At 44.1% G+C, this 26472-nt stretch overlaps 1 protein-coding gene across 1 annotated transcript in view; it reads left to right on the top strand.

The window, feature by feature from the left end:
• Positions 1 to 26472, top strand: part of hectd2 (HECT domain containing 2) — a 109002-nt gene that overhangs the window by 4607 nt on the left and 77923 nt on the right. The window contains exons 3-4 of the mRNA XM_068002479.1: positions 10551 to 10680; positions 19221 to 19359. Coding sequence (XP_067858580.1) covers positions 10551 to 10680; positions 19221 to 19359 — 269 coding nt within the window. The remainder of the gene's footprint in view (positions 1 to 10550; positions 10681 to 19220; positions 19360 to 26472) is intronic.

Genomic DNA, 26472 nt, shown 5'->3' with positions numbered 1-26472 from the left:
GACAGTGGAAAGAGCTATCTAAAGAGATGAATGCAAGGAGTTTAACTCTCTGGACATGGCTTCAATGCTGTAAAAAGTTCAATGATCTCACCAGGGTTGTAAAGATAAGACTCCTTCCTCTCACCTCAATTACTATCTCCTCGCACCTATACCATCTGCAACCTCTCTACTCACAACACCCCTCTCCCCCGTTGCCTTCACTCTCCTACAATCACTGCACTACATTTCACTCCACCTCCTTCTTCTTCTACTCTCACACTGTGCACCTCCTACTCTCAGCACTATTGCAACCTTCACTTCCCCACATCTCATATCTTGCATACGACATCCACATTATTCAGCCATGGCAGGCATATTCTCATAACGGCTCATATGGCTGCCACTAACACAATCCCTTCTTTCTTGCTGGAGAATGTCACGTACAACATGAGGAAACAGACAGCGACTGGAGAAGCCAGAGGCCACCTGCACACCCTGTCGCCAATCGAAGAGGAAGTCCTGGACACCATGGGCAGGCGGCGAGTCACGGCCTTGGCGAGTGGCAATGCTGGAGGAGACATCGTGCAAGGTCTCCACATCTTACTCTCTTTTTGCTTTCTCACTTCTATCTCACCCTGCACGCTCGACATGACAATTGCAGCTGTTTTCAACAGCCACTCCTCTCTCTCTCTCTCTCTCTCTCTGCTTTCCCTTCACACTAAAAGCCAATCCTTGTCTCTTTTACATTTCAAGTGCGGAAAGTAACAAGCCCCTGTACCACTGCAGGAAGAGGAGGCTTATTTTTCCTGAAGATACCGCGTCACTCAATCTGACCATAGCAAGCAGCAGCTCGGAGCCTGACACCACACCTACCTTAGAGGGTAGGTTAGAGGAGGGGTCTTCTCGTGGTGAATCGTTGAGCACAAGTTTGCAGGAGCTAGGGCAGGGGGACTAGGACAGCAGAAGTGCCATCTCGCCAGAGGGCGCGGTCGTACACTAGCTCTATTGCAGAGGTTTTTATTTATTCGTTCATGGGATGTGGGTGTCGCTGGCGAGGCCAGCATTTATTGCCCATCCCTAATTGCCCTTGAGAAGGTGGTGGTGAGCCGCTGCCTTGAACCGCTGCAGTCCGTGTGGTGAAGGTTCTCCCACAGTGCTGTTAGGAAGGGAGTTCCAGGATTTTGACCCAGCGATGATGAAGGAACGGCGATATATTTCCAAGTCGGGATGGTGTGTGACTTGGAGGGGAACGTGCAGGTGGTGTTGTTCCCATGTGCCTGCTGCCCTTGTCCTTCCAGGTGGTAGAGGTCGCGAGTTTGAGAGGTGCTGTCGAAGAAGCCTTGGCGAGCTGCTGCAGTGCATCCTGTGGATGGTACACACTGCAGCCACAGTGCGCCGGTGGTGATGGGAGTGAATGTTTAGGGTGGTGGATGGGGTGCCAATCAAGCGGGCTGCTTTGTCCTGGATGGTGTCGAGCTTCTTGTGTTGTTGGAGCTGCACTCATCCAGGCAAGTGGAGAGTATTCCATCACACTCCAGACTTGTGCCTTGTAGATGATGGAAAGGCTTTGGGGAGTCAGGAAGTGAGCCACTCGCCGCAGAATACCCAGCCTCTGACCTGCTCTTGTAGCCACAGTATTTATATGGCTGGTCCAGTTAAGTTTTGGGTCAATGGTGACCCCCAGGATGTTGATGTTGGGGAATTCGGTGACGGTAATGCCATTGAATGTCAAGGGGTGGTGGTTAGACATTCTCTTGTTGGAGATGGTCATTGCCTGGCACTTGTCTGGCGCGAATGTTACTTGCCACATATCAGCCCAAGCCTGGATGCTGTCCAGGTTGTGCTGCATGCGGGCATGGACTGCTTCATTATCTGAGGGGTTGCGAATGGAACTGAACACTGTGCAATCATCAGCGACCATCCCCATTTCTGACCTTATGATGGAGGGAACATCATTGATGAAGCAGCTGAAGATGGTTGGGCCTTGGACACTGCCCTGTGGAACTCCTGCAGCAATGTCCTGGGGCTGAGATGATTGGCCTCCAACAACCGCTACCATCTTCCTTTGTGCTAAGTATGACCCCAGCCACTGGAGAGTTTTCCCCCTGATTCCCATTGACTTCAATTTTACTAGGGCTCCTTGGTGCCACACTCTGTCAAATGCTGCCTTGATGTCAAGGGCAGTCACTCTCACCTCACCTCTGGAATTCAGCTCTTTTGTCCATGTTTGGACCAAGGCTGTAATGAGGTCTGGAGCCGAATGGTCCTGGCGGAATCCAAACTGAGCATCAGTGAGCCGGTTATTGGTGAGTAAGTGCTGTTTGATAGCACTGTCGATGACACCTTCCATCACTTTGCTGACGATTGAGAGTAGACTGATGGGGCGGTAATTGGCCGGATTGGATTTGTCCTGCTTTTTGTGGACAGGACATACCTGGGCAATTTTCCACATTGTCGGGTAGATGCCAGTGTTGTAGTTGTACTGGAACAGCTTGGCTAGAGGCGCAAGCTAGTTCTGGAGCACAAGTCTTCAGCACTACAGCCAGGATGTTGTCGGGCCCATAGCCTTTGCTGTATCCAGTGCACTCAGCCATTTCTTGATATCACGTGGAGTGAATCGAATTGACTGAAGACTGGCTTCTGTGATGGTGTGGATATTGGGAGGAGGCCGAGATGGATCATCCACTCGGCACCTCTGGCTGAAGATGGTTGCAAACGCTTCAGCCTTATCTTTTGCACTCACGTGCTGGGCTCTGCCATCATTGAGGATGGGGATGTTTGCAGAGCCTCCTCCTCCCGTTAGTTGTTTAATTGTCCACCACCATTCACGACTGGATGTGGCAGGACTGCAGAGCTTTGATCTGATCCATTGGTTGTGGAATCACTTAGCTCTGTCTATAGCACTGCTGTCTATAGTTGCTTCCGCTGTTTAGCATGCACGTAGTCCTGAGTTGTAGCTTCACCAAGTTGGCACCTCATTTTTAGGTATGCCTGGTGCTGCTTCTGGCATGCTCTTCTACACTCCACTTTGAACCAGGGTTGATCCCCTGGCTTGTTGGTAATGGTAGAGTGAGGAATATGCCGGGCCATGAGATTACAGATTGTGCTGGAATACAATTCTGCTGCTGCTGCTGATGGCCCACAGCACCTCATGAATGCCCAGTTTTGAGCTGTTAGATCTGTTCTGAATCTATCCCATTTAGCACGATGGTAGTGCCACACAACACGTTGGATGGTATCCTCGGTGCGAAGACGGGACTTCGTCTCCACGAGGACTGTGCGGTGGTCACTCCTGCCAATACTGTCATGGACAGATGCATTTGCGACAGGTAGATTGGCGAGAACGAGGTCAAGTAAGTTTTTCCCTCGTGTTGGTTCGCTCACCACCTGCCACAGGTCCAGTCTGGCACCTATGTCCTTCAGGACTCGGCCAGCTCTGTCAGTAGTGGTGCTACCGAGCCACTCTTGGTGATGGACATTGAAGTCCCCCACCCAGAGTACATTCTGTGGCCTTGCTACCCTCAGTGCTTCCTCCAAGTGGTGCTCAACATGGAGGAGGACTGATTCATCAGCTGAGGGAGGGCGGTAGGTGGTAATCAGCAGGAGATTTCCTTTCCCATGTTTGACCTGCTGCCATGAGATTTCATGGGGTCCGGAACAGATCTACTCATATACTCTATTCGAGGACCCAGAATACTGACGATGGCTGATGGGCATATATTAGGAATTGCTAAGCGGGGCCGCCTGCACGCATATTTGCACACAATGGCTGAGAGCATGGAGTAGTCTTGTTCCAACTTGTGTCAGGGACTCGCGCAGAGCATGGAGAGCATTCTGTCAATCATGGAGCGAGTGGTCAGTTCCATGAACACGTCAGTGGGTCCCACCAAAATGGAGCCTCAGTTGACGGCTGTGACTGCCTCCGTGGCAGCTCATACTGCTGCCATTTTGGCTCTGGGGTCAGCGTTGACTGGAGCTTCCAGACTGTTCACATCACTCCTTCACTCTGTTCTCATGCAGAACCATAGGAGTGTTGGGCCATTCCACAGGAGAGGGGCATTGGCTCTATGGGAGAGGCACCTGCTGCCTTCTGTCAGGATGACAGCATGCTTGCTCCCCACCGCCCCCCCCAACCTGTGCCCTTGTTAGTCCAACACAGCCAGCTGGGCCAGCCAGCCCCTGCCCCTGCTGAGATGCAGTCTGCAAGGCCCAGAGCTGCTTGGGATGGCCCAACACAGCCATCTGAAGTATGCTCAATGAAAGATCAACAGCCTTCCCCCTCCCAAGCTGTAACCACTGGGGATACACTTTGTAGGAGCACTAGCATTGATAAATAAGCACAGAAGACAAGTACTAAGGGGTTTTCACAGGGTGATTCTTAATTCTGCAAGTTAACTGTTATACAAATATGAATTGATGTGTTGGAGTAAAGTTTTTTGTTCTGGATTTGGTGTTGGTGTTAATATTTGTAGTGAGGTGAGGGCAGGACCCATGAGGCTGAACTGCAGGAAGTCAATCAGATGGTTGTGGAGAGGACAGCAGTTTTAAGGATGGTGGGACTGTTGGTGTATTGGGTAGGGGAGGGATTTTTCAGGTGAAGCGCTCTTGTATTAGTTGTTCTCTAAGAGCTCTGGCAGTTAGGGGGACTGGTGGTCGATGTTGCTCCTGTTCTTTCTCCTCTTCTCACTGCTCTTCCTCCTACTGCTTCTCCGTTACAGCCTCCTTCGTGAAGCCAGGCCCCTCACGCAATGTTTCTTGGTCAGGTTGAAGTATGAAAAGTATTCCCTGAAGAGTCGCTGTAGGTAGGGCCTCCACAGTGGTCTCCTCCACCCTCTTCTCCCAGCTGCTTTTATTCGTTGCTGTTTTCTTTAGTGCTGCCCCTCCTCCTCAAAGGTAGACCTATCAGAACGCCCATGAATGAAACAAAATGTGTTCAAGGCAGACAAGCAGTCCAGCAGCAGCACAAAGTTGTTCCGAGAACTCTCAAAGTCAATAGTGGAATGGAGAAAATAACCAAAAAAAGGCCCAGAGATGGATTAGCAGCCTATCAGGACAAACCAGCAACTAATCTGTATGGAGGGGATGAGCTCTTTAAGTAGCGTTCCTGCAGGGTCCATGCTGACTTTTGGCGCCATAAGTTGCTGAATGAGTTTATCAAGAATCACGTGTTGGGGCAGACCAATTTCACAAAAAGATCCTGCAACCAGCTTCGGACTCTTATTTTAATATTATAACGAGCTTCTTGAGTAGTTCTGGCACGCTCCCTGCCATATTGAACCCAATATGGTGGGCAACACACTTCTGGCACTGGCCACCTGCCATATTGAACCCTTAGTTGCTTGTTTCATGCCTAAAAGACAGGAACAGTGTGATTCAATTTCTAGGCCATCCTCTGTTTTGTGTTCTTTCAGATTTATTTGAAAAATAAATACGAATGTGTCAAAACCTGCTGAATAAAAGGTGGCACCTTGTAAACATCCTATCTCACAGCATGCACTGACACATGGAGCACAGATATTTTTGTTAGACTGTCTGAGAGTGAGGTATGGCTTTGTTAATAAGATACTTCATCCACTGTTGTCTTAGGGATATGAGAAGCTGGCAACATGAAGTACTTTAACTTGCGTCATTGCTGCTGTCTCTTTTGTGAACTGTTTGATAAGTATCCTTTGTAGCTATGACACAATATGTTGATTTAGCTTTCCAGAATCCTATTTAAAACATCCTTTCTTGCAATTTTTCCCCTTCACCTATTTCACTTCTTCCATTTGAGAACGTAGTCAACATTGTGGGAAAGCTACTTTTGCCAGTGTATGAAAGCTAATACGCTCTTCAAGCTACCCCATGCTTGTTAGAATAAAATTTTTCACCATTAGCACTGCCAGAGAAACAAAAAAATTACCTCTTAAATCAATCAACCCACCTTTACCTTAGATTACATTAAATGAGAAGGAGTATGACATTGGGAAGTAATGGCCCGGAATTCCCTGGAGATTTGTGCCATTGTAATGGCGCGTCAACATCGCAGAGCCTGATGTGCGGCGCAAAATTCCCAGGAAATTATGGCGTAAGTAACTTCAACCATTACTTACGCCACTCCATTATTTCCTGAGACCTTTATGCTGCTCCATCGTTTCCCTCGCCTGAACAGATAATTCTCATAGTTCCGCCCCCATTAAAATTGATGGCGAGATCGGGTTTGCTGAATTAAAGCCCACTGAGATCGCCACAGTAACAAAGATTGTTCCTGGTATACAGGAATCATAGCAGGAACGCGTTTAAAAGAGGCAACATTGCTCCCGGGCATTATAATGCAGTTACTATATCAATTCTAAATGTTGTTCTTCAGGCTGATCAAATCCGAACCCACATTTTTGAAGGTTTAATGCAATACGAATGTTATTTATACTTATTTCTCGCACTGATAGATACTGTAATTGAGAAAAGTAGGGTAGTTCTTGAAGCAATGTGAATTTGCCTCTTTGGGTGACTTTTTCGGCATTGCTTCTGAAATCGCTTTCTGATGTCAGTCACAGGTGAAGTACAGCAATCTTCTTAAAATCCACCGCTCCCAGCCACAGCCGCAATAAAAGTGTGAGAGTTACAGAAAAACTTTTTGTTCTTGCGGCAATATGTATTCAATATTTAACCCTGTTGATTATCTTTTATATAACTTAATAATATATAACTAGGGATGCCAACTCTAGTTAGACATATCCTGGAAATTCGGTCACATGATATTTGCCGCAGTCTGCAAATATTGCTTGATAACTGATCTCTCAGATTTACAAGTCGCAGGGAGACCGATAGCAAATTGTGTTCCAAGGGTTGTGAATGCATAGGTTGGTCTTGACAAATTGGCCACTGCCCAGGCACAATGTGATTGTGGCATGATGTCAGCCCATTACGTCATGGTATCCTCATGAGATGGGCAGGCATCTGCTAATGTGTTTATTGCATTTGCGGGGTGTAGGTTGGGAGTTGTGCTTCAAATCTATGAAGATCACACTGCCGGTGGTGCAGGGCTTTTACTGGCCACAGGCACTAAGGTTAAGGGAAAAAAATTGCATCTTCCTGGCCACAAGTCTACCAAAATCTGCCAGTTTTACTGTCTATCCGACCATTGTCTGCAGGAGATCACAGCAGGGCTACACAAGCCAGCAGTCAAAGATCAATATAAAAGAAGCTTTTGTTTTCCTCTGTGTATAAAACCTGCTGGATTTTAAAATGGATGGAATTTCAGAAGGTAAATAAGGCACAACAAACATAATAAATATGCATTAGCAGCATTGAGATTGTATTACTGCATCCAAATGAAGTTAGAGGGATTGCTGCACCTTACCTTTTGAAAGTGCAGTCACGTGAACATTCAATAGAGTTTACACATGGCTAAAATTCAGGCGATTTTACACATCGCTAAAGTTTGGGCGATTTCACACATGGCTAAAGTTCAGGCTGTCTGAGGCAGGCTGGTGCAAACCGGAATGTGGGATTGCTTTTCTCCCAGGTCGCCAGCAGCAACCGGGAAATCGATTGTCCATTCCGGGAGACTCCCGGGTAATCCAGGATGGTTGGAAACCCTATAACATGTTGCATTATAACATGTATGCACTATTATTATATTATATATTATACAAACTCTTGCATATATTGTCATTGTTTTTTTTCCTTTTCAAAATTACCCCAGCTATAGTTCAAAACCCATTGTTTTGCTCTTGATTTTATTAAAAAAGAGTTTGTTATCTTCAAAGTATTTACCCATCCTAATAATATTTGCCCTGGTAGTACTATCTGCCTTCTAGTACTATATTACGTTTTTTCCATCGCTGGACAGAAGCAGGTTGGAGCAGGGCTTATGAAGGGCAAGTCCTGACGAGCTCCATGAATGGTTACTGTTCTATGACTCACACATGCAAACTGAAATGGAGCATAGACTTTTAATTTTTTTTAAAAATGCGTTCTCAGGATGTGAGCATTGCTGGTAAGGCCAACGTTTATTGCCCATCCCGAGTTGCCCTTGAGAAGATGGTGGTGAGCCGCCACCTGCTTGAACTGGTGTGGGTCCTCCCACAATGCTGTTAGGGAGGGAGTTCCAGCATTTTGACCCAGCGCCGATGAATGAATGGCCAATAATATGCCCAAGTCAGGATGGTGTGTAACTTGGAGGTGGTGATATTCCCATGCACCTGCTGCCCTTGTCCATCTAAGTGGTGGAGGTCGCGGGTTTGGGAGGTGCTGTCGAAGAAGCTTTGGCGAGTTGCTGCAATGCATCCTACAGGTAGTACACACTGCAGCCACGGCTCGCCAGTGGTGGTTGGGCTGCCGATCAAGTGGACTGCTTTGTCCTGGTTGGTATTGAGCTTCTTGAGTATTGTTGCCGCTGTGGGTGGAGAATATTCCATCACACCCCTGACTTGTACCTTGTGATAGATGTGGCCTAGATGTGAGACATGCAGTTATATAGATATTTGCATTGAAATGACTGGTCATTTTTTCTTGTTCTTTCAAGTCTCTGAATACACCGTCCTACATACTCTTGTCGCATCTTTGCATCCTGATTGTGTTGAAATCCAGACTAGTTGTACAGTCACCTATTCTGACTCTTCCTCCCATTGTCTGCAGGCTTTCAAAGCCCTAGTTAGGTGTAAACAAGCCATGACCACCTTACTTATCTGGTATTCTTTCTCACTGTTTTCAACCTTGATGGTACTTTGTTGATAGGCATTGCCTTTCTTGTTGGTTTCTGAATTTAAAAACTGTTGCAAATACTGGAACATTCTTGCAGATTCTTCAGCGGACCATCTCGGTACCCAAGAGGTTACATGGTGGGGAAAAAAAGACTCCTGCAGTTTGTGAAGTTTCTGTGAACCCTTAGTTTGGATTATAGTTCTATATATTATAGTTTAATGGGCAAAAATATATATATTTTAATTGCTTAGAATTGCCATTGCTGAATATTCAGAAGAGCTGGAGATTTTTTACAGTCTGCTAGTAGGGACCTGTGAGTCAGGCAATGATGGATATCACAAGAAATCAGGAGTTAAAGAAAATAAAAACGTAAGAAATAAAGTGCATCAGAGACTTGTTTATCGTGAGCTGTTTGATATAACAGTAGTTAAAATAGTGCTAATGAATGTCCACAGACAGTATAATCAGTGTGATAATATGGTTGTGATTAACTGACGTAATGTAATCATATTGTATTTTGTACTAGATTTCTTTATATTTCAATATGTATTCTAAATTTTTAAAAATTGTTTGTATCCTCAGATGATCCACAATGGCCCAGAATTTGCTGAAAAAATAACGGTGTGTGAAAGACGCACGCCGTTATTAATGTGCAAATCGGTCAGTAACTTGTGGAGATGAAGAGATACCCCATGAATTGTGAATCGCCACAAATTAGTGGCCAATTTGTGCAGCTCCGCTGTTAGCTTCGCGTAAAACGGCATCTCATCCTTACCCTTCCCGTGATTTTCATGAAGTTGCTGCATTTGCACATTAGTTGCCCATTAAACTCACCACAGTTTAAGTCTAATAATTAATAGCTTAAATACCCTTTTAACAATGTGATAATTGTTATTGATTGCCAATCAATCTCTCTTGCCCAGAAAATGAACAATTAAAACAATTTAAAAATTGTGTGGAGTCTCATTCCTTCAGGTAGTGAATTGTTGTTGGAGATTTAAAAAATTAAAATTTTTTAATTTAAAAAAAAGTTTTCCTTTCTGTCTCCTTTTTCTCTCTCTTAATCCAATCTGTCTTTTCCCTCCCTTTATTTCTCTTCCTGTACCTGATTTGACTTTGAATTCACCCACTCTAATTCACCCTCCTTCTCCGTCCTTCCTCTGTTTATTTCTCAATCCTTAAATCTCATTTGTTTTTTTTTTGTTTTTTTTATTCGTTCACGGGATGTGGGCGTCGCTGGCAAGGCCAGCATTTATTGCCCATCCCTAATTGCCCTTGAGAAGGTGATGGTGAGCCGCTTTCTTGAACCGCTGCAGTCCGTGTGGTGACGGTTCTCCCACAGTGCTGTTAGGAAGGGAGTTCCAGGATTTTGACCCAGCGACAATGAAGGAACGGCGATATATTTCCAAGTCGGGATGGTGTGTGACTTGGAGGGGAACGTGCAGGTGGTGTTGTTCCCATGTACCTGCTGCTCTTGTCCTTCTAGGTGGTAGAGGTCGCGGGTTTGGGAGGTGCTGTCGAAGGAGCTTTGTTAAGGAGATTCACTGTTTATCCCGTTGTTCACCAAGGTCCCAGATGCCCTGTTTCCCTCACTGCGCCGTTATCGACTTGCACTTCCAGCAACTTTGTGGACAAAACATTTTTGAACTGAAGGGTGCAGGAACAAGTGTAACAGAGCAGGCCATGAGATACCCCGCTCCAGCAAATTCTGAGCCTGTGAAAGACTTTTATACTTAAAGTGGGGCTTAGCTGTTTGTGTAACTTGAAAGAATTTTGACCAGCCATAAATGTTATCAATTATTAATGAATTGCTGTAATAATTGTTACAGACTAATTTTTTTTTAACGGTTTTTAATAGTCTACTTCTGGTTGTCTCATTGCAGGGAGGTGAAAGAGGACCCAAAGTCCAGTTTCCAACGTTTAGCAGTTTTATCTCCACCATCAACCAGAAGCAGGAAGCCATTGGTGGCATCAGTTCTCCTGCAAAACTTGTCTTACCTAATGCCAAACATGGTAATCGAATGTCTGCTCTCGAGTAATGTTGACTACCGCTTGTTGTGAGGTTGTGTTTAAATGTGCTTTTGTCTGTTTGACAGCATTTTGTAAATAATTCTAGTTTAGTTTTGAAATGTGTTTCTTTCCTTTCTAATTTTTCAAATTATGTATTTTCTCTTTTGGGACCTTCTTGGCACTTCACACTGTGGAGTGGGCAGATGACATGTTCTCAGACCTCTGCCTATAGCACTTTTGAGCTTGCCGCCAAAAGTTGTACAAGACCAGTGTGGGACAATCGCCCCTTTCCGGAGTTTTGACTAATATTGAGTAGTCATATGGAATTGTAATGGAGCAGACTTACCTTGATGTAGTGCAGTGTGTTAGTGTCCCAGCCTCTAAGAACGGCAATTATTTAACTTGCTTTATTTATAAAGTGAAATTCTACCGATTGCTCCGAGAAAGAATTGCCAAAGATAGTGGGAGGGTGCAATGGCAGTATGACAAGTTTACGTAGGCAGTTTCCATTCTAAATGTGGACCTGGGGATTTATAATGTGAATTTTTTTGTACAGGAAGTGTGCGCAGATGTAAGATTTCTAATATAGTCTAATACAGTTTCCTTTTTAAAATAACACCACAATGAAAAAAAATGCAATAGTCATGCGAGGGATGCAAATAATTAGTGGGGGAAAAAGCAGAGATTTATAGGAAATGTAATCCTAACAAAATTTGGCTCATTTAGTGAACCCATTACTTTGATTTCATTTTAAACCTGGAAGGCATACCATTTTTAAGATAGCTGAATTTGGTTAATTATTTTTCTGATGTGCAGAAAATGTGAAAATCTTGAACTTTAGCACTACAGCATTCCAGCTTCAGAGTTGCAGAACTCCATAATCCCCTTACTGAATGTATCTGGTTCATGGTGTAATTATTTGGGTGCAACATACTTCTTCAAGAACAATTATAGTGAACCGTTTGCAAATGAGGCAAAAAGCCGAGACTAGTGGTGTTCTTTATACTGTAATTTGAGTACACTATTGAAACAGTTTAATCAGGTTGCTGCAGCCTTTCGGAAAACCACTTAACACCAATAGCTTGCAGTTGTGTAGAGCCTTATCATAAGAAAACATCCCGAAGCATTTTACAAAGGGTAGTAAAAAAATATATAAAAGGAAGTAAAAAAAAAGCATACAGTGAGCATGGTGCGCGAGGTGGACAAAAGCTTGATTGAAAAGATGGGTTTTGAGAAGGTTTTGAAAGGTGGAGAGAGAAGTGGAAAGGCAGAGGGATTTCCACAGAGGCTGTTAGCGGGGTTGGGGGAAGGAGGCAGAGAATGCTTAAAAGGCCAGATTTTGAAGATGGAAAGGTGCAGGTGGGGATGTAAGGCTGGGCGATGTTTCAGCGACAGTTTGGAGGCAAGGCCATGGAGGGATTTGAAAATTAGGATTTTAATATGGGGTATTTAAATAGCACTACAGCATTCAGTGCTATGGGGGACAGGGAGCTAATGTCAGTCAGCAAGGATGGGAGCATTGAGCAAGTAGAACTTAATACAGGACAGGGTATGGGCAGCTGAGTTTTGAACAAGTTGGAGTTTATGGAGGGTGGAGGATGTGAGACCAGGAGGGGGAGGATATTGGAGGAATTGAATCTAGAGGTTGCAAAAGTGTGGATAGGGTTATTACTAGAGCATGAGGATTATGCTCGTGGCAGAAATATTTTCACTTTTGCTATAATTTCAATGTCAATGTTAACTTCCAATTTTCTCTGAATTACATGATGTTGCTAGTAAAGTTAAAATAGGCCTCGATTCATATGAATCTCTGTACACTGCTGCATAATGTTCTGTAGCAGTTGTGCTTGAGAACTACACTAAAATTAGAATAGCAGTTGAATTGCACTATATCAAAGCTACTTTTCATTCTGCTTAACGCTCTGAAATCTTTTCCAAGTTCAAGCTATTTTGTATGACATTTGTCAAGCAAGCTTATTGGGATGCTGAGGGAGGTATTTTATTCAACTGTCACAACTAAGCATGCAGTGATATAGTTGCCTTAACAATAAGGGGAGCTAAAGTTCAGTCACAACACACATGCAAGTACTTGAGTATGTATATCCTCTCAGCAGTTGATTATGTTATTGGGGATTTAATGTACAATGACAGTTCAACATTGTTTAAAGAGAAGACCATTCAACTGGTATCTCCCCTCTGCACCTATCATGATGAGGTGCTGACCTTCCAACCGTTCTTCTCTGCTCGACGCTAATCTCTCATTTGGGGCCCATAGGTGGAGAAATATGGTAAAGAATATTTGCAGTCGTAACAACCTTCAAATATAAACTCTTAAATCTGACATGATACAAATCTATTCCCACTACAAATAAAAAAAATTCTGTCTAACTATATATTATAAAAGTACTGCCAACATTGCTGATTGGTCCATGCTAACCATGTGATCCCATAGTCACCACTCCAACCTCATTCCAACAACCAATTCCACAAGAACAAGCATCAGCCATTTTTTATTTTTACTTTCTGCCTATATTACCATTTTTAAAAATCTATTCTCTTATTTAAATTCCTTTTTATTTTCAGTTTTCTATCTTTAAATTATTTTTAGTGCTCTTCGCTATTTTTAATGCTTTTTCCCTGACCCACTCAGCCACTCTGTGTGACTAGGATGTCCCCTCTTCTGCAAGGATGGCCACATGTCAAGACCCCAGCCCGCTCGGCCTCTCTACATTGCAAGACTTTAACCTTTCCTTTCCTCTGAATGTAGTCACATGCAAAGGCTTAGCATTCTTTTTCTGCTCAATCTGAACGTCTTGAGCCCAGCTTCTGCTTCACTCTGTAGGCCTAGGCTTAGCCTCTTATTCACTTTCCATTATCAGGAACCAACTCTGCTCTACTTTCCAATTCTGGGTCCAGTTTTTGTTCCATTCTCTCCTGGACTGCATTTATAATAATTGAAATTATTCATCTATTGTTCATGTAACTTTTTTTTATTCGTTCACGAGATGTGGGCGTCGCATTTATTGCCCATCCCTAATTGCCCTTGAGAAGGTGGTGATGAGCCGCCTTCTTGAATCGCTGCAGTCCGTGTGGTGAAGGTTCTCCCACAGTGCTGTTAGGTAGAGAGTTCCAGGATTTTGATCCAGCGACGATGAAGCAACGACTTGGAGGGGATCGTGCAGGTGGTGTTGTTCCCAAGTGCCTGCTGCTCTTGTCCTTCTAGGTGGTAGAGTTCGCGGGTTTGGGAGGTGCTGTCGAAGAAGCCTTGGTGAGTTGCTGCAGTGCATCCTGTGGATGGTACACACTGTAGCCACAGTGCGCCAGTGGTGAAGGGAGTGAAAGTTTAGGGTGGTGGATGGGGTGCCAATCAAACGGGCTGCTTTGTCCTGGATGGTGTCGAGCTTCTTGAGTGTTGTTGGAGCTGCACTCATCCAGGCAAGTGGAGAGTATTCCATCACACTGCTGACTTGTGCCTTGTGGATGGTGGAAAGGCTTTGGGGAGTCAGGAGGTGAGTCACTCGTCGCAGAATACCCAGCCTCTGACCTGCTCTTGTAGCCACAGTATTTATATGGCTGGTCCAGTTAAGTTTCTGGTCAATGGTGACTCCCAGGATGTTGATGGTGGGGGATTCGGCGATGGTAATGCCGTTGAATGTCAAGGGGAGGTGGTTAGTCTCTCTCTTGTTGGAGATGGTCATTGCCTGGCACTTGACCGGCGCAAATATTATTTTCCACTTATCAGCCCAAGCCTGGATGTTGTCCAGGTCTTGCTGCATGCTGGCACGGACTGCTTCGTTATCTGAGGGGTTGTGAATGGAACTGAACACTGTGAAATCATCAGCGAACATACCCATTTCTGACTTTATGATGGAGGGAATGTCATTGATGAAGCAGCTGAAGATGGTTGGGCCTAGGACACTGCCCTGAGGAACTCTTGCAACAATGTCCTGGGGCTGAGATGATTGGCCTCCAACAACCACTGCCATCTTTCTTTGTACTAGGTATGACTTCAGCCACTGGAAAGTTTTCCCCCTGATTCGAATTGATTTCAGTTTTACTCTGTCAAATGTTGGCTTGATATCAAGAGCAGTCACTCTCACCTCACCTCTGGAATTCAGCTCTTTTGATTTTGCAATGTCATCTGTTCAGCATCTATATAAATAAAAAGATCTTGTCTATAGCTGTCCATGTTCCATTGATATATGATTAGCATGGACCAATCACATGATATAGCACTATCACTCTTATCCCCAGGAATCAATCCCCGTTCTTCTGACCAGACCACCACCCTGCAGCCAAGCCCCTTGCCTCCATGCTCTCTGCAAGCTCAGGCTCTCAATTCCTGGTCCCTCCCAACTTAGGGCTCCTCATGCGTGCAAAGGCAGCAAAATGAAGCACAAGGTCATCTATGTGCGGAACCACAAGAGATGGGTGAGATCCTAAATGAATATTTCACATCGGTATTTACGGTTGAGAAAGGCATGGATGTTAGGGAACTTGGGGAAATAAATAGTGATGTCTTGAGGAGTGTACATATTACAGAGAGGGAGGTGCTTGAAGTCTTAACGCGGATCAAGGTAGATAAATCTCCGGGACCTGATGAAATGGATCCCAGGACGTTATGGGAGGTTAGGGAGGAAATTGCGGGTACCCTAGCAGAGATATTTGAATCATCGGCAGCTACAGGTGAGGTGCCTGAAGATTGGAGGGTAGCAAATGTTGTGCCTTTGTTTAAGAAGGGCGGCAGGGAAAAGCCTGGGAACTACAGACCGGTGAGCCTGACATCTGTAGTGGGTAAGTTGTTAGAGGGTATTCTGAGGGACAGGATCTACGGGCATTTGGAGAGGCAGGGACTGATTAGGAACAGTCAGCATGGTTTTGTGAGAGGAAAATCATGTCTCACGAATTTGATTGAGTTTTTTGAAGGGGTAACCAAGAAGATAGATGAGGGCTGTGCAGTAGACGTGGTCTACATGGACTTCAGCAAAGCCTTTGACAAGGTACCGCATGGTAGGTTGTTACATAAGGTTAAATCTCACGGGATCCAAGATGAGGTAGCCAATTGGATACAAAATTGGATTGACGACAGAAGACAGAGGGTGGTTGTGGAGGGTTGTGTTTCAAACTGGAGGCCTGTGACCAGCGGTGTGCCTCAGGGATCGGTGCTGGGTCCGCTGTTATTTGTTATTTATATTAATGATTTGGATGAGAATTTAGGAGGCATTGTCAGTAAGTTTGCAGATGACACCAAGATTGGTGGCATTGTGGACAGTGAAGAAGGTTATCTAGGATTGCAATGGGATCTTGATAAATTGGGCCAGTGGGCCGATGAATCGCAGATGGAGTTTAATTTAGATAAATGTGAGGTGTTGCATTTTGGTAGAATCGGGCCAGGACCTACTCCGTTAATGGTAGGGCGTTGGGGAGAGTTATAGAACAAAGAGATCTAGGAGTACAGGTTCATAGCTCCTTGAAAGTGGAGTCACAGGTGGATAGGGTGGTGAAGAAGGCATTCAGCATGCTTGGTTTCATTGGTCAGAACATTGAATACAGGAGTTGGGATGTCTTGTTGAAGTTGTACAAGACATTAGTAAGGCCACACTTGGAATACTGTGTACAGTTCTGGTCACCCTATTATAGAAAGGATAATATTAAACTAGAAAGAGTGCAGAAAAGATTTACTAGGATGCTACCGGGACTTGATGGTTTGACTTATAGGGAGAGGTTGGATAGACTGAGACTTTTTTCCCTGGAGAGTAGGAGGTTTAGGGGTGATCTTATAGAAGTCTATAAAATAATGAGGGGCATAGATAAGGTAGATAGTCAAAATCTTTTCCCAAAGGTAGGGGAGTCTATAACGAGGGGGCATAGATTTAAGGTGAGAGGGGAGAGATACAAAAGGGTCCAGAGGGGCAATTTTTTCACTCAAAGGGTGGTGAGTGTCTGGAACGAGCTGCCAGAGGCAGTAGTAGAGGCGGGTACAATTTTGTCTTTTAAAAAGCATTTGGACAGTTACATGGGTAAGATGGGTATAGAGGGATATGGGCCAAGTGCAGGCAATTGGGACTAGCTTAGTGGTATAAACTGGGCGACATGGACATGTTGGGCCGAAGGGCCTGTTTCCATGTTGTAAACTTCTATGATTCTAATCCATCCTTCAGCTCTCAAAGAAAAATTTCTGCATCTTCAGAGGTGTGGAGCCCCATCCCTCCCTCCAGGTCCCCTTGTATAGTGAGAGGAAAAGGTGTGAGTACGAGATGTACAGGGAAAAAAAGTGCTAGACATGTGGAGAAAAAGTGAAAGAAACCGTGTGAGAAGCATATAGAGTATGCAACATCCATAAAGAGTAAGAAAAGTATAGAGAGAAAAAGATAAAGGGTGTGAGGCTTGCAGAGAACGTAAGAGATATACAACAGAAAGGAAAAAGGGAAAACTTGGAAAAAGGGAAGAAGTGAGAAGGAGAACCATGGACAAACACAGGTGAAGAGACCTCAACAAGAGAAAGTGAGAGATAGAGGAAAGAAAAGGAGACAGAGTGAAAGACAGGAAGAGCAAGACAAAGCATTAGAGCAGACAAGCAGAGAGACAGTTACAGGAAGAGAGGCACAATTTTCTTTGTACATTAGCAAGGTACTGGGTGATCAATTTTTTAAAAAATTATATTTACGTATTTTATTTATTTACAGAGTTGGGATTAAATTAAACTGTAGTTTGCTTCTGCCCCCAACTAGTTTGCCACAAAAATATTACCATCAATTTTATAGGGTTTAAATAATTAATATTATTTCTAGCAGCTTTAGTTACATTTCAAAGATCAGTACAGAATAAATGCAGATTACTTGTTTTCCAGCTGTCAACTGGCTTTTAATAATTCTTCAGATCTTGTGTATTCTATTGTATCAAGTACTTTGAAGTTCCTGCTGCATCTTCTCCACTTTTTCTGATTGTAAATGATTGAAGCTCGGGCTGTTTTATATGCTAAAGGACTCTATTCTTTTTCTGAGCAATGTTTGTGTCACGTACAGCTGTGTGCACACGGCACTTTTATGCATTGTGTAAACATTCCACATGAGCAGGATCCTCTGTCAGCTGATTTTAGCATTGCTCTCAGTTCAAAAGCATGATTATGCAGAAACTGCTCAGGTCCACTCTAATCTGACACTTTGTTAGCTTTTCTGAAATGGTATTCACATCAAGACTGTGCTAAAACAACTCTTTCAGTACTTGCAGATAATGCTGCAGAAATAAATTCAGTAGATTTTTAAAGCCTCTAATTAAATTGTACTTTTACTAAGAATCACAAAATGTGCAATGCTGCTTAAATGGCAGCCTCAGAGATTAAATTAACGACTATTTTTATCATTCACAAGCTTGAACTATTTTCTTAGACACATTTGTTTCAAGCAGATATATTTTTGAACACATTTGTATTGGTTGCCAAGTAACAGTGGTTTTTCCCAAGAGATTAATGCCATTGTTGATTTCATACCACATTTATTCTCTTTCCTCAGATTCTGCGTGTCTCATTATAAATACATTTAGAAAGGATTTCAGTTTCCAAACCTGTCCTTAGCAACTGAACTGCAGCAAATCCATGACTTCGTTACCACAGCAACGAGAATTTCAGAACATGTTAAAGCCAGCTCCAGTGAAGGAACATATTCACCCTTATTTTATTTACCTTTGCCTAGCAACATATGATGATGTGACATTATAATATTTCAAGACTGTGCTACTCAATTCAGCCTACTTTGAGTTTAATATTTTTCAAACCCAAATTGTATTTTTAAATAATAGTTAGCTTGATCCATGTATTTTGGTTTGTGCTCAAATTGAGAACAAAACTATTTTGCCTCGGGAATGGGGTGATGGGAAATAATTTAAACTGTTCCAAATTTTGCTGAACCTACCACACATGGTATATTTAAGCAATGTTTTTGTATTAATTACAGACCTCCTGTATAATCATGTTCTCGTAGGATATTTCTAATTAGAACTTTGGTTACACTTTTTTTCTCAGCTAAATATTTTGAGTTTTATTTGTTAGCGGTGCAAAATACATACTTGTTACCAAAATATCCAGCTTTTCCTTTGCCAGATGAATTATCTGCCATGAAGTATTGGAAGATTTTTATGCATTACTTATTTCATTTAAATTTTGCAATAAAAATACTATGCTATCAGTGCCAAGATCAGAGATGCAGTATATTTTTATGGACTCTTATGTCATTGGTACTTTTTCCTATCATATTTTTTAAAAATCTAAATCTAGCTTTTTTCATTAGCCTCTTTGCTGTCTCAAAACAATTTTATATGTTGTATCGTTGTGGATTTGAAAGGGTGCAGTGGATTGCTTCAAGAAAAATGTTCAGTGTACATTGAATTTTTAGACATAGTGATTTAAACCCAAATTACATTGTTATCTTACTGTAGTTACAAAAACTGTAGGAGAAATTGGGCATATTTTAAAATATTGTTTAAGACAAATTATTACACTACAAATTAATTGTGACATTACATTCTTCTCTCTCCTCTCCTCACAGTGCGAGAGCTACCTCCTATTAATCCAGATGTACGTCAAAAGCAACGCATCTCGATCGAGATTTTGCCCCCTGAAATGAAAGCCCCACTCCCTCCTGAACCTGTAGTTCCCATTCGTACCAAAACTGTGAAGGAATTTCAGTAAGTATTAAGGACTGACCGAATTAAATCTGTTTGCCTATTCGCATTTTCTGCACTCTGTTCTTTACAGCTTCCAATATGCTATTAATTTACCTTCTATTATGAATTCACAATGAGCCGGAAATTGCTTTTAAAATAACAGTGAGCATAACAGCACTCACTGTTATTAATGGCAAAATCCAAGAGCAAATTCCAGTGCAGTTAAACGCAGAATTCCGGAACTTGCTCTTCCTGGTTCACCGTGATCTGAAAGCTTCGTGTTAAAGGGACCTCGCCGGCTGCAGTTAATGGACCAGCGCCAAGTTGCTCTCCTGCCCAGCTGGAAATGAACTAAGCTCGCCACAAAACAGGTACATTGAGTTTTTTGGGTGTACACTAAGTTTTAACGGCGTGGTAAGTATTAATGACTGCCAAACAACCTCTCTGGCACTAAATATTAACTTTGTTAAAAATGTTAAGTCTCAGTACTCCTGATTTTAATAGTTTTGAACATTTAAAAAAAACATTTTTAAATTACATTTTTTTTAACCTTATCTTTCTGTCTCTTTTATCTCAGTCTTTTAATCTGATCTCTGTATTTCACTTTCTCTATCTAATGTTATAGTACATTTACTAATCTTGTCTGGCACTTCCTGGTTGTTAGTTTGCGTGGTTAGTGAACGAACTGCACTTCCTGGTTCTCACAGCTTCATGCTGATTGGTGGAGAGGACATAGAGATCATTTCCTCCTCTCACTGCTCAGAGAAGCCTGGGAACCACCGCTGCACCTCTTGCAGCTCTCAATTAGAGCAAGCTTACTCCCAGAAGAGCACGAAAAGTTTGTGGGCGAGTTAATTACTTACAGCGGTGGACAACGTGTTAACCGCTCAGAGCAATTTCTGGCCCACTGATTACCAAACACAGTAAATATAAGCAAAGGACATACAGAGAAAATGTGATTCGAGATGCAGCTTGATAGTTCAAGTTCTATCATAGGTAAGGCTATTGATTTGTCACACAAAAATCATGGGACAGTTGCGCAAGAACTGAGGCAACTTGTTTAGAATGTAAGCAGCTGATTGCTATCGAATCACATTGACAGAAGTCTGGCATGGCGATTCAAATGGGATTTTTTTTGCTGCTATCAACAAACATGTTAAATTGTGCCTTTTAAGTTAGTAGAAACTTAACCTGGAGCACTAGTGATAGCTATTGTCCACCAGTACTACTGCCAAACTCCAGCTGTAGCCCGCCAGCATTACTGCCGCTCTAGCTGTAGCCCGCCAGCATTACTGCCGCAAAAACAGAAAATGCTGGAAATACTCAGCAGCTCAGGCAGCATCTGTGGAGAGAGAAACAGTGTTATTGTTTCAGGTCGACGACCTTTCATCAGAACTGGAAGAAGTAAAGATTTAACAGTTTTTAAGCAAGTACAGAGCCAGGGAAAGGAGGGGGGGGGTGGTGGTTGGGGGAAGAACAGAAGGAAAGGTTTGTGATAGGTTGGAAGGCAGGAGTGATTACATGACAAAAGGGATGATGGTGCCAGGCAAGGTGGGTGGTAATGGGACAAATAAAAAACAAAAGATCAGACTAGAGGAGCCGTAAATGGCAACAGCAGAACCATTACCAGCACCTGCTGTCCGATAAAATGGGAGCAGTGGTTATGATCTGAAGTTATTGAAATCATTGTTGAGTTCAGAAGGTTGTGAAGTGCCAAATCGAAAGATGAGGTGCTGTTCCTCGAGCTTCCACTGAGCTTTGTGGAATAGTGCAGGAGGCCGAGTACAGAGGGGAGTGGGACGGAGAATTAAAATGGCAAACGACCGGAAGCTCAGTGTCACGCTTGCAGACTGAGCGGAGGTGTCACTGCTTTCCTGGGTTAATTAGTAATCTCGCAGTAAAAGAACATCGGGGGAAGAGTGATCATGATATGATACTTTCAAACTCAAGGTGAAATTCTAACGTACTTAAGTCAGAAACTGGAGTTTTAAACTTAAAGCCAATTACATAGGTATGAGGGGTGAGTTGTCAAAGGTGGATTGGGAAATTAAATGAAAAGCAATGGCAAACATTTGAAGAAATATTTCAATATTGTCAACAAGTATACGTTCCATTGAGAAATAAAAACTCCACGGGAAAAGTGATCCACCCGTGGCTAACAAAAGAAGTTAAGGAGAGTATTAGATTGAAAGAAGAGGCCAAAAAATTGATAAAAAGGGAGAAAATAGAATATGAAAGTAAACTAGCAAGAAATATAAAAGTGGATTGTAAGAGCTTCTACAAGTATGTAAAAAGGAAGAGAGTAGCAAAAGTAAACATTAATCCCTTAGAGGCTGAGACAGGAGAAATTATAATGGGTAACCAGGAAATGGCATATACAAATATTTTGTATCTGTCTTCACAGTAGATGACACAAAAGCATACCAAAAATAGTGGGGAACCAAGGCGTAAATGAGAGTGAGGAACTTAAAACAATATCAGTAGAGAAAAAGTACTGGACAAACTAATGGGACTAAAATCTGACAAATCCCCTGGACCTGATGGCCTATATCCAAGGGTTCTAAAAGAGGTGGATGCAGAGATAGTGGATGCATTGGTTATGATCTTCCAAAATTCTCTAAATTTTGGAATGGTCCCAGTGGATTGGAAGGTAGCAAATGTGACCCCGCTATTCAAGAAGGGAGGGAGTGAGAAAACAGGGAACTACAGGCCAGTTAGCTTGACATCAGTCATTGGGAAAATGCTGGAATCCATTATTAAGGAAGTGGTAACAGGACACTTAGAAATCATAATATGATTAAGCAGAGTCAACATGGTTTTATGAAAGGGAAATAATGTTTGACAAACCTATTAGAGGTTTTTTGAGGATGTAACTAGCAGGGTAGATAAAGGGGAACCAGTGGATACCATATTTTTGGATTTTCAAAAGGCATTCAAGAAAGTTCCACGTAAAAGGTTATTGCACAAGTTAGGCCTCTTGGGCTTGGGGATAATATATTAGCATGGATAGAGGATTGGTTAATGAAGACAGAGATTAAGGATAAACGGGTCATTCTACGGTTGGCAGGCTGTAACTAGTGGGGTGCCGCGAGGATCAGTGCTTGGGCCTCAGCTATTTACAATTGATATTAATGACTTAGATGAAGAGACTAAGTGTAATTTTTCCAAGTTTGCTGACGATACAAAGCTAGATGGGAAAGTAAGCTGCAAGGGGGACACGAAGAGTCTGCAAAGGCATATAGACAGGTTAAGTGAGTGGGCAAGAAGGTGGCAGATGGAGTATAATGTGGGGAAATGTGAGGTTATTCACTTTGGTAGGAGGAATAGAAAAACAGAATATTTTTTAAATGGTGGGAAACTATTAAATGTTGGTGTTCAGAGAGACTTAATAAGAACATAAGAAATAGGAGCAGGAGTAGGCCAATCGGCCCCTTGAGTCTGCTCCGCCATTCAATAAGATCATGGCTGATCTGATCCTAACCTCAAATCTAAATTCATGTCCAATTTCCTGCCCGCTCCCCGTAACCCCTAATTCCCTTTACTTCTAGGAAACTGTCTATTTCTGTTTTAAATTTATTTAATGATGTAGCTTCCACAGCTTCCTGGGGCAGCAAATTCCACAGACCTACTACCCTCTGAGTGAAGAGGTTTCTCCTCATCTCAGTTTTGAAAGAGCAGCCCCTTATTCTAAGATTATGCCCCCTAGTTCTAGTTTCACCCATCCTTGGGAACATCCTTACCGCATCCACCTGATCAAGCCCCTTCACAATCTTATATGTTTCAATAAGATCGCCTCTCATTCTTCTGAACTCCAATGAGTAGAGTCCCAATCCACTCAACCTCTCCTCATATGTCCACCCCCTCATCCCCGGGATTAACCGAGTGAACCTTCTTTGTACTGCCTCGAGAGCAAGTATGTCTTTTCTTAAGTATGGAGACCAGACTTGTGTGTCCTCTACAAGAAACACAAAAGGTTAGTATGCAGGTACAGCAGGCAATTCGGAAAGCAAATGGCATGTTGGCCTTTATTGCAAGGGAGTTGGAGTACAAGAGTAAGGAAGTCTTACTACAGTTGTACAGGGCTTTAGTGAGACTGAGACCTCACCTGGAGTACTGCATACAATTTTGGCCTCCTTACCTAAGGAAGGATATACTTGCCTTGGAGGCGGTACAACGAAGGTTCACTAGATTAATTCCTGGGATGAGAGGGTTGTCCTATGAGGAGAGGTTGAGTAGAATGGGCCTATACTCTCTGGAGTTTAGAAGAATGAGAGGTGATCTAATTGAAACATATAGGACCCGATATTACCATAACGGCGGGTTCGCGGCGGGGGTGGGGGGGCGATCAGTCTGCCCCGCGCGCAATCGCAGGCTGATTGGATCGACTTACCTGTTCTTCCGGGTTCCCCGCTGCTAAGCTGCGCGGCGGGCGGAATGCGCATGTGCAGTGAGGTCTGTCTGCTGGAGGAGCTCTATTTAAAGGGGCAGTCCTCCACTGACTGATGCTGCAAGAAATAGGAAAAATTACAGCATGGAGCAGCCCAGGGGGAAGGCTGCTCCCAGGTTTAATGATGCCTCACTCCAGGTATCATTGGATGGGGTGAGGAGGCGGGGGAGGACAGAGATCTTCCTCCCAGTGGGCGGGAGGAAGCGGCCTGCCTCTGCCACCAAGAAGGCCTGGCTCGAGGTGGCAGAGGAGGTCACCAGCACCACCAACATATCGTGCACCTGCATACAATGCAGGAAGCACTGCAATGACCTCAGTAGGTCAGCCGAAGTGAGTACACTTACTCATTCCCCTACATTCCGTCTGCCACATCACCGCCCCCACCCCACATCTCCTTCAGCACAGCCAACACTACTCTGTCACATCACCCTTCACACCCACTCAAAACTCATCCTCATCTTACCTGCACTTACTCACCTCGCCAGTGCTCATCCCGCCACTACCACTCAACCCAATCCTCATACAATCTCATGGCTCTATCTCATACTCACCCTCTCATGCATCTCTTTCACGGTCAGCCTCACTCAACCTGCCACTACCTGTGCTGCAGCCACAGGGCATGCATCACATATGTGCAGTAGGAAGCGTAAGGCAAACGTGTTGTGAGCATGAAGGGGATGCACAAGGATGTTTGAGGGTTTGTCATGGTTTTTACTTCCATTGATTTCTGACCAACTCACAGCACATATTATATTGGCACCACTACTGCCACGTCTTTCGAATCTTGTCTGGTTTGTGCAATAATGCCCTTTCCTGAGGATCACTATGAAGACCCATACCTGATGCCACCCATTGTGTCACTGCAGAGTGGGTGTAGGTGTATTTGCAGGGCTCTTTTGTGCAGACGACTGAGAGACGTTGGCGATGTCCCCGGTGGCACCCTGGAAGGATGCGGAGGAGAAGTTGTTGAGGGCAGTGGTGACTTTGACAGCGACAGGTAAGAAGATGGTGCTCGTGCCAACCGGGAGCAGCTCGGCATGAAGGAGGCTGCAGATGTCCACGACTACATGTCGAGTGACTCTGAGCCTCCGTGTGCACTGCTGCTCAGAGAGGTCCAGGAAGCTGAGCCTTGGTCTGTGGACCCTGTGGCGAGGGTAGTGCCCTCTGTGAAGCATCTCTCTCTGCGGTTGCCCTCCCTCCTGCTGTGCAGGTGGATGTGTCACAGCACTGTGTTGTGGAACTCCACATGTCAGAGGCGGACGGCGTGGCCGGCGAGGCTGGTGATGCTGTTCGCCCTCCGAGGAGGTCATGACTGCAGCTACGGCGGCCCCCATCCGGAAGATGTACATCTGAGGGGGTGCACAAGGTAGGTACATGTGTCTGGACACCGGGGTAAGTGTGCAAGTTGGTGCATTTTATTGTCAGGAGGAGGGTGGTGGAGGCCAAACATTGTCCAAAGTGACAGAGTGGCCTCCTGCAATGAGTGAGGGTCTTCCCCCCCCCCCCCCCCCCCTGTCCAATGGACCTTTGCAGCTGCCACAGGCTGATGGCTGCAACACGTCCATTTGAACTGGGAGTGTTTCCCCCAGTACGGGAAACAGCCCCAGTTGTTTGTAAAATCCCACCCCTCCTAAAATATCTCGTTAATCAGGTCTGTAAACGACCTGAAATACCAAAATAAATACCTTAAGTGGCACCCCGCCGGCTTTAATTGCCGGCGGGAGTCCCACATGCGGGGGTTGTGCGCGCATGTCAGCGTGTCAGTTGGGAACCCGGAAATGGGGCAGGTTGGAGCCAAGCTTCCGACCCACCCTGGGAATCCCCGATTTTCGTAGGCCCCCCGCCAGGAACGCACCCGATCGCGGGTGCTAAAATAGAGCCCATAATATTATGAAGGGACTTGACAGGGTAGATGCTGAGAGATTGTTTCCCCTGGCTAGAGAGTCTAGAACTAGAGGGCATAGTCGCAGGATAAGGGGTCGGCCATTCAAGACTGAGATGAGGAGGAATTTCTTCACTCAGAGGGTTGTGAATCTTTGGAATTCTCTACCCCAGAGGGCTGTGGATGCTGAGTCATTGAATATATTCAAGGCTGAGATAGATAGAATTTTGGACTCTTGGGGAATCAAAGGATATGAGGATCAGGCGGGAAAGTGGAGGTGAGGTCGAAGATCAGCCATGATCTAATTGAATGGTGGAGCAGGCTCGAGGGGCCGTATGGCCTACTCCTGCTTCTATTTCTTATGTTCTTATACTGTAGCTCCAGCTATAGCCCACCAGTGTTGCTGCCATACTGTAGCTCCAGCTGATACAGTGCACTATTTGACTGATCCCAGCCTCAAAAAACAATATTTAACAAATAAATTTGTTGATAGCATATTTTTCAGGGAAAAACATTGGAATTCAAAAATTAAAGTCACGCCACTTGGGGCAAAATCGTGCTCAACTTGACAGATTATGGGAATCATGGCTATCACACTATGTTAGATCACTAGTCTTAATCATGGACCTCAGTGTGTTATTGGGCCAAATCTTGTTGGAGTGGGGCATCTCGAGGCACATGCCATAAGTTAGACTTTTTCTTGTACTCTTCAGCTTGAATATAATTTGTGCCGTAACTTGCTGGAAGTGTGAGCTGATAACAGAGTGATGAGGGCAATGGGGTCTCTGGGACCTTAGTGAACGCC

This window comes from Heptranchias perlo, chromosome 21 (genome assembly GCF_035084215.1).
Source record: "Heptranchias perlo isolate sHepPer1 chromosome 21, sHepPer1.hap1, whole genome shotgun sequence".
NCBI classification, from domain to species: domain Eukaryota; kingdom Metazoa; phylum Chordata; class Chondrichthyes; order Hexanchiformes; family Hexanchidae; genus Heptranchias; species Heptranchias perlo.
Note: the sequence above shows the minus strand (reverse complement) of the source record. Positions and strands in the feature narration are given on the sequence as shown.